The sequence below is a fragment of the Cibotium barometz genome, chromosome 17 (genome assembly GCF_041138505.1).
Source record: "Cibotium barometz isolate CiBa-2024 chromosome 17, ASM4113850v1, whole genome shotgun sequence".
Classification (NCBI taxonomy): domain Eukaryota; kingdom Viridiplantae; phylum Streptophyta; class Polypodiopsida; order Cyatheales; family Cibotiaceae; genus Cibotium; species Cibotium barometz.
The window spans coordinates 53,770,403-53,780,865 of NC_141062.1; the positions used below are offsets into that span (position 1 = coordinate 53,770,403).

General features: G+C 41.4%; 1 protein-coding gene across 1 annotated transcript; it reads right to left on the reverse strand.

Annotated features, from left to right (window-relative positions):
* Positions 1–2,599: 2,599 nt before the first annotated feature.
* On the reverse strand, positions 2,600–6,011 carry LOC147630170 (E3 ubiquitin-protein ligase At1g12760-like). Its single transcript, XM_086811813.1, has 4 exons — positions 4,970–6,011; positions 4,587–4,712; positions 4,127–4,436; positions 2,600–3,459 (listed from the first exon to the last, which is right to left on the reverse strand). The coding sequence occupies exons 1-4, from the start codon at positions 5,755–5,757 to the stop codon at positions 3,238–3,240; spliced, it is 1,446 nt and encodes a 481-aa protein (XP_086667939.1). The 5' UTR covers positions 5,758–6,011; the 3' UTR covers positions 2,600–3,237.
* Between the last annotated feature and the right edge of the window lie 4,452 nt (positions 6,012–10,463).

A 10,463-nucleotide genomic window follows, 5' to 3' on the forward strand; every position in this document is an offset into this window, starting at 1 on the left:
AACAAATATATTGATAGATTAATAGATACTCCAATGCAGTAATAGGAAGATAGATTGAGAAATAGATAGTAAATAGAAAAAACGAATGGCCAAATGATAATTATATAGATATTTTCAATATATCTATGGATCTAACAATCCAAAAAGATTGATAGATAAGTTAGTCATAACTATATTATATATATATATATATATATATAGCTCTGCTACTGTAGCCTGCGGTTATAAGTTTACTAGGCCGGACGTAGGATGGAGGTGGTGGCTTGAGAATTTTGAGAAGCGAGGGGTGTAGCCATGTAGGTGTGTAAAGGAGGAAGAAGTTGGTCATAAAGAAGGGGATGTAGGCTATGGATTTTATTGACTTGCGGGTAAGCATTTACAAAGGAGATGGGAGGGACAAGAACGAGGATTTTACTAGTCACGTGGATATATATTTCAGTTTAGTTCAATTTTGTTACCTTTTAATTTAGTTCAATTTTGATAATGCACTCATCATTAAGCAAAAAATTTGATAATGTACTCAGAATTTGGATCAAGTACTCATCATGTAGCAAAATTTTCCCTGAGCATTTTGTTCATATTACTATGGCATTGCACATTAAATATCTTTGCCCCACACATTTTTTTTTTGGGGGGGGGTTAAATTCTTTGCCCCACACACACACACACACACACACACACACCTCACACATATTCTTGTTTGGTTCTCATTTGCCTCAAAAGATAGCCAATCACAAGAGGAAGGACAAAAAGCAAGCAAAAGTCTAAACCAAGGGAGACATTTCACAAATTGTGTTCTTAAAAACTCTGACTATTCAAATCACCGATATATTTTCACAAATTGAGTTTGTCTCAAATACATTTTAGCTTTTATAAGTAGCTTGAAGTTAACATCAAGCTTATCCCTAATACACGGAAAACACAAATTGATAGGCTTGCTAACTTGAGACTTGAATTTGATGTGTTTCAAATGGTGCAATTTGGGGATTCATGTGAACATAGCCCTATCTTTAGATTCCCTCTAAAGCATGGCCTCCTTCCCAAGAATAAGGCCCGTTACACATACCCCACTGCCCATGTATGGGCGGGGGAGATTGCCTGCCCATAAATTATGGGCGATGGATACCCCCACCACATCAACATGGGCAGGCAGGGGTATGGCGATGTGTAATGGGCCTAGATCCATGCCCAACACATACGAAACCATTCCTCCATTTCTCTTTATTTATGTTTTAAATATATTAAAAAGGAACTAAAACCTAACTATTGTATATTAAGTTAGATTGGCATATGCAAATATAGCTGTTACAAATTGGTTTTTTTCTTTTTCTTTTTCTTTTGAATTTAGTAGATAAAAAGGCTTAAATTATACAAGAGTGGTGGGCAAGGCCTTCTTCAAGATAGAAGGCAAGCAAGCCTGGAAAATCCCAAAACTGTCACAAAAGCACAAAATCTTTGCCCACCAGTTGAGCTCGAGGGGTGGAGGGCAAGGCCTCTTATTCAAGCTACAAGGGAATATGTATTTACAAGCCTGGATTGATGCACTCTAGAGAATTGCATTGTAAAACAAGTGCAGTAGTGTTACAAGTCTAGAATTGCACTGTAAACAAGTGTAGTCTAGATACTCACAGAGATGTACAGTTCTATTCACAGACTAGCAGGGAGGTGGAAGTGAAGCCCCCCTATTTCTGAGAAAAGCAACAACCCATTGATTGAAGGAGGCAACAGCCAACCGCAGATGAGGACCTTCACAAAAAAGACCTTTGGTGGCAATGAATTTCCAGTGCATGCCCATAGTGTGTGATTGATTACAGGCGGTATAGTGAGTACCCAAACCGACCTTGCAAGATAAGATGGGGATAGAACCCAAACCAACCTTCCAAGAGTAATTAAAATCTTATGGGTGGCCACCCTTCACGTCCATGTCCAATACGCTTGGTTTTTAGCGATACCTTCTTCAAAGGTGAGCATTATGCAACATCTTACAATGATATTACTCAATCTTGAGCCACAATTTTGTCTGAAACACAGAATTGAAGAAACTACAAGTTTTGTTAAGAAGTTCTGATGAAAAGGTTCTTCATGTGACTAGAAGGGCTCCAAAGATAAAAAGATCCATTTTGACTTTGTTAGAAAGTTGTGAACAGGTGCATTATGTGGTAGGCTGACATTTTCATGCACAAGGGTGCAACCTCACATGGAGCCAAGTACAAGGTGAAGAGTGAATAGATGTGTGAAAATATTATCGTAGTCATGTTCATTGAACATTATGATTTCTCGTGTGAAAATATTATCGTAGTCATGTTCATTGAACATTATGATTTCTCTCACTCAAATAACAAGTACCTAAATGCCTTTCAGAATAACCTTTTATTGGATCCACTTGGGTAAATGCTGATTATTTTACATAACAACATCCAACACATTATTTGTAGTCTAAAAGATTCAAGTGATAAAGTCACACTCCAAAAACTAAACCTCAACATCAAATATATCATTGCTCTATGCTTCTTCTTCTTTTTTTACATATTCATTGTTAGAATTGCATGAACAGAAAGAAGGCACATATTACACAGAGATAAAGAGACATCCAAAAAATTTGCACATTTTGAATAGCAACATACTACACAAAAATTTCCCAATGCCAATACATAGCCTTGAAAGTAACAAGCCATGATTGCATTAAAAGATCCCAAAGACACCGACATAATGCGCCCAAACCTTAGGTATGTATCGTATTCGATATAAATGCAAACAATGTGGAAAGCTTGGTCATCATATGTAAATAGAAGAAAAAAGTCAAGTGACCTTGGGCTTGCAATTTTGTTTTCCCATGAGATAGTAATGGGCTTGATTGTGTAAAGTTTACTATTCAAACTCTATGATACAGCACAAAACAAATATTCAACATGTTATAGCAAACATACTTCCTATCAAATTGCCTTGCAAGGAAGTATGGAGCATGACGAGCTTGATGAAGATGAGAGAAAAAGAAAAGCATGCAAAGAAGAAGGTGAGAAATAAGAAAGCACCTTTAATGTGGGAGACAGGAGAGCAAGCCTTTGTTGTTGTGATGCCCTTCGCTGGTTGTAATTTCTCGTGATCCAATAGGCTTTTATGTGGTTGGTCTAACTGTTCTACTTCTTTTGGTCGAACGATTTTGTAAATCTCTGTCCTTTTCTTGTTGTGCTTTGTTTTAGATGGCATCATCTTATGGTAGCTCCTATATGTATATAACTACACCTCCTCAAAAAGCCTCCTACCTCTTCTTCCCCCTGTAGAAGACGCATCTACATCTCCATCTCCATTTTTGCCTCCTTGAAGAGAGAATTTACAAAGAGGGCATGATGCATTGATTTTGAGCCATTGGTCCAAGCACTCAACATGGAAATGGTGTGAACAAGGTAGCCCTCTCAATTGTGCATTGTCCCTATATCTCCCTAGGCAAATGCAGCAAGCCTGCATGCACAAACACCATCTATTGTCAAGTTCAAAAAGACTATGTTAAAAATATTAAAAAAAACATAACTCCATGTTTCAACTTTGTTTGCATCTCATGTTTTGTTCTGCACTTTGCATGTTTTGTTTGCATATGTCATTTTGTTATGCACTTTTTTGAAAGCACAATGTAAGCTCACTCATATTTCCATGTTTCAACCTTGCCCGTCTCCTCTAACCACTTCCGTGCCTGTGCTGAATTCATGGAGAATCTTCCCAAAATGCGCTTAGATGTGTGAAGGTCATGCATACATACATGCATACAAATATGTGTTGCCCGTGCTGAATTCATGGAGAATCTTCCCAAACTGCGCTTAGATGTGTGAAGGTCATACATACATACATACATACAAATATGCGTTGCCCGTGCTGAATTCAAGGAGAATCTTCCCAAAATGCGCTTAGATGTGTCAAGGTCATTCATACGTATATACATACATACATACATACATACACATATTTTTGAGCTCCAAGCCCCTTGTATGGTGTCTGGAAGCTTTTGTAGAGTGGTATCTTGCTGGTCTATCTGGAGCCTTCGAGTGAAGGTATGTGATCCTCTCTCTCTCTCTCTCTCTCTCTCTCACACACACACACACACAGACTTTCTAGAAATGAGAGGGGCACTTACAGCATCGTCGCCAGCTATGACCCTCTCGTGTTCTGTGCCAGCCCCCATGACGCCCCCTTCGCTGGAGCTAGAGCTCTCGCTGTCCGAGTCGCTGTAGATGCCTTTCTCGTGGTCGCTGCGCTTGCTCCTGAACCTGTAGACGGGCAGGGCCGCGATGGTGTCCGCGGAGGCCCCCCTCCCTTCCAGCTGCGCCCCCTCCCGGAAGCCCAGTAGCGAGATAACGCACGGCAGGCAGCAGCAAACCGCGGCGCACAGCACAAACGGCATTGCGTAGCTCACGCAGCTTAGCGCCAGAAACGCCACACACAGCCTGCGCTTTTTTTTTTTTGTGGGGGTGGGGGGGGGGGGTGGGGGTGGTTGGGGGGGGGTTTTTTTTTTAAAGCGCTGATTAATTACATTACATGAATTTTTGAATGCATTTTCTTCTATTTGATTGATTTATCGGAATATATATATTTACCTGTAGAGCTTGGGGCTTTCTTGGGCAGCGGAGGGCCTTCCAAACACCCACACATTGCCCAACACAAACCACACCGCGAAGAAGCAATCGAGCGTCATGCGTAGCCTTTCCATGCACAATTCAGCCCTGCATTTTGTTATTTCAATGCATCCCTTGTCAGGCGCAACTTTAAGCCTTTGTTTTAAGGCATATAAACCAAAGGGGGATTATAACGAAACGCATAGCATAAGCTTTACGAAAGTAACGCAGTGTAACTTGTAAGAAAAGGAAAAAGGAAATAAAATTTATTAGAATGTGCTCTTTAATAAAACCAATAAGAAATTTATTTAATAAAACCAATAAGAAATTTAAGGCATTTTAAAGCAAAACCTCCATGCAAGTACCTCACACTAGCCCCTCTGCTGATGCCTTGATAGGCTCTGCTACTTATGGGATCATGGGGCTCAAAGTGAGAGACTGCAGCAGCAGGGTAAGGGAGGGGCATTGAAGTGGGAGGGGGCCAGGCGGTACTCTGCTGAATATGGTGATGATGTAAAGGGGGTCCTTGCTCTAGTATATTGTCCATGGGTGGGTGATGGTGGTATCTCCAGTACAGAAGGGGCAGCGTCGCACTGCAGCCCACAGCATAGCCTATCACCCATACAGGCAACGGGGTCTCTGGTCTCTCGTTTTGCGAGACGGCGAGTACTACAATTGCTGCAAGAATCTGGCTCAGCGTAAAGAAAAGCTCCACAGATACCCAGAAACCCGAGCTCAGCAGGCTCAGCCTCGACCTACTGCCGCTGTTGTTGATCGCTGCTGCTGCTGCTGCTGCTGCTGTTGTTGGAGGCGGGCTTCTTGTAGGAATTGCTGCCGGAGTTAAAGTTGTTGTCAGTGTCGTCAGTGTTGTCGTTGTTGCAGTATCAATGGGGGTTGCCCCCAGCGTTCCCCTTGAGGGTCTAAAAGAAGCACTCCTAGCCATGCCTGCTCTGTCAATGGAGATGATAGTCTCATGGGAGTTTGTACAAGGTGATGGAGAGACAGTACAAGACGAGGCAACAGCAGCAGAAGCCGGTGAGTTGGGACGCATGATCACCTCTGAGCTGGAAGACGAGGGTATGAATGAAAGAAGGGGAGAGCTGCTAACCCTTCTCTGGGACTCTGTGTAGCAAAAAGGGGCCTCAATAGCCATAGCTGTGTGAGAGAGAGAGAGAGAGAGAGAGAGAGAGCGAGGGGCAGAGTTTTTACAGGAGCACCTGAAGTGTACACTGCATGGTGCTGTTGTTGTTATGCACAAGAGGGATCTTGGGCTTTCTGGTTGAGAGAAATTCCAATCAAAAAAGGGGGGGAGGCGATGGGGCACTAACTTAAAGGCGGATCTACAGGTCCGGTGGTGGACTTATGCAGCAAAATGAGGAGAACGGTGTTGCATGTGGGAGTATCACGAGAGGAAGGCTGCTGAAAAGTTTTAAAAGGGGAGGGGAAGGGCGGGGCCAAAAAGCAAAGGTTAGCAGTTCCAAAGGGGGGGGGGGGCGAGGGGGAAACACACACACACACAAGACTCTCTCTCGGCGGAATGGAGAGGCGGAGGGGGAAATGGAGAGAGGAGAGAGAATGGAAAAGCGGAGGCGCATAGAGAGGGGCCCGGGAATGTTTGTTTTGTGTTTCGAGGCAGACAAAAGAGGCCTGCTGCGGCTCCTGCTGCACTGAGAAAAAGAAGGCTGAGTCGCACGGGAGAAGAGAGAGAAAGAGAGAAGAGAGAGAGAGAGCCCGCCGCCCCACACGAAAGGTCGTCCTGCCCTCTCACATTCCCAATTTTCCCAACTTTTTATTACTCACGTACACCCCAAAGCAAAAACAAAAAAAACAAAAAAAAAAAACCTGGCCCACATCTGTTTACTAATCAGATCACATCCCTTCTCACTCGCGTACCTCATGGCCCCTGCCACACGTGTCACGCAGCTTACGCATGTCCTCCCATGCAACTACAAGTTTAAGCGTGCTTCTGGGAACCATACACGCTTCCTTATATATTTATTTTTTTAATAATTATAATATAACATACCAATATATAATAACAATTAGCTCCCCTAGCTGCCAATCAACTGCAGCAGCAATGAGAAAATAAATATATCGTGCAAAAAATCCTATGGATTAATATGGTTTTGAGCCCCTCTAATCTAATCGTCAACCAACGCCTGACGTTGTCCATAGATGAGACATTGAAAAATGAGAAAGATGAAACGGTTGGTAGAATAGTAACTTCCTTACTTTCTAAGGTTGTGTGCACCGTGAATACCTTAGCAAACTAAGGGCATTTAAAATCCCCGTCTCATCTACTTAATTTACTTTCTAACGTTGTGTGAATATCTTAGCAAACTAAGGGCATTTAAAATCCTATCTTATCTAGTTAATTGACTTTTGTTTTTTAGGGCCCCTATATTAGTATTCACCCCCCCACCCCCCCCCCCCCAAAAAAAGCATAGGGCCACTATTTTGCAAACAAAGTTTTTTTCCCTTAAACTTAAAGAGAGTCTCTGAAGCCTCCATTTTGAATTTTCAACCAAATGAAGGCTACCTTTTCCCCAAGCACTACACCTTTAAGCTACCCATGCCTATGAACAAGAGAACATCCCAACCATCAGCATTCTCACAAGGCAAGACACATTAGCACCAATGTAGAAGTCTAAGAGGCCCTCCCCATCTCAATAATAAGTATATGTATTAGCTGAAACCTAAGTACACCATCGAACCATTTACATCAAGAGCTTTCTCAAACCAGTCCCCTATTTCTCAAACCAATCCCCTATTTCTCACACTTCCCTTCATTTAGAAGATTACACAGCAATGCCCATCTCTCCTCCTCCAAAAGAAAGCTAGACTGCTCCCAAGATATTCGGTAACCCAGCATAATGCAAGCCTCCATCATAGCCTCAGTGGTACACCCTATTGGGTTTTGCTTTTCCAAAATATCCCCTTTTTTTAACCAGATTTTAACTATAGGCCTGGTCCCCATAGGATTCTCTATAAAAACAACATAGGTGTAGTCAATCTGTTTTTCTTTAAGGTACCACCTTCTGGTTTTGGGCCCAAACCTCCTGATCTTCCAACCCTCAGTGAAGCTTACCTACAAATTATGCACCATGGGTTAGGTTGCCCTAGTATGCTTGAAGATTCTAGGTAGAGGCATGAATTAAGAGATGCTCATCTGTAGTTTCAGCATTAACTGATCCAACCCCTCTTTCCTCAACTTATTCACATTAATCAGACCAGCACATACATACACATTTATGCATTACATCTGTCGCATCAATACCAACAAAAGATACATTCTGAAAGGCAACAAGATTCCTAGTGGTCCTAATTTCCCACAAGCAGCAGGCTCTGATGATATTAAACAGTATCTCTGCAGTTCATCATTGAAAGCCCATTTCCCAAGGATCCAATCACCCCAATAACCTTGGATTCCTAAACATTGCTAAACCCACTTTCCAATCTTGCCCCATGCACCTCTGATGGTTGGGCAATCCCAAAATGCATGTTTGCTATCTTCCAATGCAGTTTTACACCTGGACAACATCCACTAGTAAAGTTTTTGTGTAACAGTTTAGATCTAATAGGTAAAGCCCACATACATACCCTCCACAAAAACACATAAAACTTGCTAGGTATCCGACTCTCCCACAACAACTTCCACCTCTTTTTCCAGCTGCTAAAACTCCAGCTCACTCTCCAAATCTTGTTGCAATAATCAACATTGCTCTCTCCTTTCCTCAACTCAATGTACAGGTCTCTAGTTTTGCCATTTGTCAGCTTAACCCCAAGCCCAATGCTTAATCCAACATGACTCATCTGCAAGCAGTGGAGCACCACCCACTTTGTATCTGCACAAGCACCTGGGCCATCAGGTCTCTCTCCCTAGCAGACAAGTGAAACTCCAATGTTAACTAGTCCACTCTTTCCACCCAACCACAGTCCCAATCCCAGCACTCCATTTTGAATTTTCAACCAAATGAAGGCTACCTTTTCCCCAAGCACTAGACCTTTAAGATACACATGTCTATGAACACGAGAACATCCCAACCATCAACATTGTCACAAGGCAAGACACATTAGTGCCAATGTAGAAGAGGCCCTCCCCACATCAAATGATGTCATAGCCAAGGTTTGGGAAAAAATCATAGAGCCGAGTCAATGTATAAAAATTCTAGATTAAGTTGATAGAAGAAGAAAAAAGCTCATTCATAATTTTTAAAAATAGTTACCATTTCCTCTTCAACCAATTGTAAGAAGATTTCATGTAAGATTTTTGTTAAATGGTTTCCCCCACACATTGCTTTGCCCCACACATTGCTTTGCCAAGTTGCTTTGCCAAGCTGTAAGTTTTCATGTAAGATTTTTGTTAAATGGTTTCCCCCACACATTGCTTTGCCAAGCTGTAAGTTGCAAATTGTATTGATTAGACTTGAGAAAAACAGTTTTCTTTTGAAGAGAGGACTATGGCCAAAAGCCCTTTCTTTGTCCCCATATGTAACAAGTAAAGAACTTTGGGCCCTACCCTTTGTGTGTGTGTGTGTGTGTCTGAGAGAGAGAGAGAGAGAGAGAGAGAGAGAGAGAGAGAGAGAGAGAGAGAGAGAGAGAGAGAGAGACTAAAGGAGGAAAAGGGGCCCATTTCAATAGATGTAGTTGCTAGCAACATCAAGAGTATAGGTAAAGAACATAGGTTGGCAATGTGCAACCTCCAAAATTGCCTTACACTTTAAAGTTTCAATAGAATATATGTCACACTTTAATAAAAAAACATGGTATGTCTAGACACCAAAGAAATTATTGGATGTATCTCTAAGCATGTGAGAACATGATGTTTCTCTAAGCATGTGAGAACATGATGTACTTGGGAAATTACCTCATTTGAAGAGGTGAAAAAAGAGGCAATGGCCTATGGGGGGGACCTCTAAGCACACAAACACTACTTCAAGACATTAAGCTTCCATTCACAATAGTGAGCTTCCATGGACACAAAACCTCCACTAATAAAATGCAAGCACATCACTACGCCACCTCCAATCTCCAATGTAGTTGGAGAGTAATTAAGATGATGGGGTTATATCTCATGGATGTATGCGCAAGCTTGTAGATAGTGCACAAGGAGAGGGCATAATATGTATGATGGATGGTGTTATATCTCATGGCTATATACACAAGCTTGTAGTAGATAGTGCCATGGAGAGGGCATAATATGTAGAATAGGACATTGGAATGCCTATACGAAGGGTTTGGAGAATCCCCTAATCAAAATATGATATGCATTCAAAGTGCATTCATAAAACCTCTCACTAATATACTTTTTTTTCACAAACTTGCAATTTTGTACAATTTTTACATGAAATTGCCCATTATACCAAAATATTGATGCAAACTAATCTTTTAAAAAAAGTGATTCCTAATGTTGAGCCCTTGCACTAACTTTTTTGTAGCACACTCAGGGGCCTAAGAATCCACCCCTTTTCACAAGGAATCTAAATTTAGAAGGTTCATAAACACATCAGATTTAGAAATAATTATCATTTAAATTCCAAAACCTTGTTCTTAAACTAGCTCTCTTCTTGGAATGAAACAATGATATGATGAAGGAAACAGGCACATGTCTATCCAATATGGCACATTAGTTAAACTATTTTCACAAATCACAAATTACAAGTGTACATTTGTTTATATTCACTCACCCCTCATAGTGAAATGATGGGCATGCATGAATTAATGATAAGATCAAGAATAGATACCGAGGCCTAGAACAAATGTATCAAATATGGTGCTTCACTTAAACTATTTTCTTAAATCCCAAATTGCAAGTAGATAGTGGTGTGTGTGTGTGTGTGTGTGTGTGTGTGTGTGTGT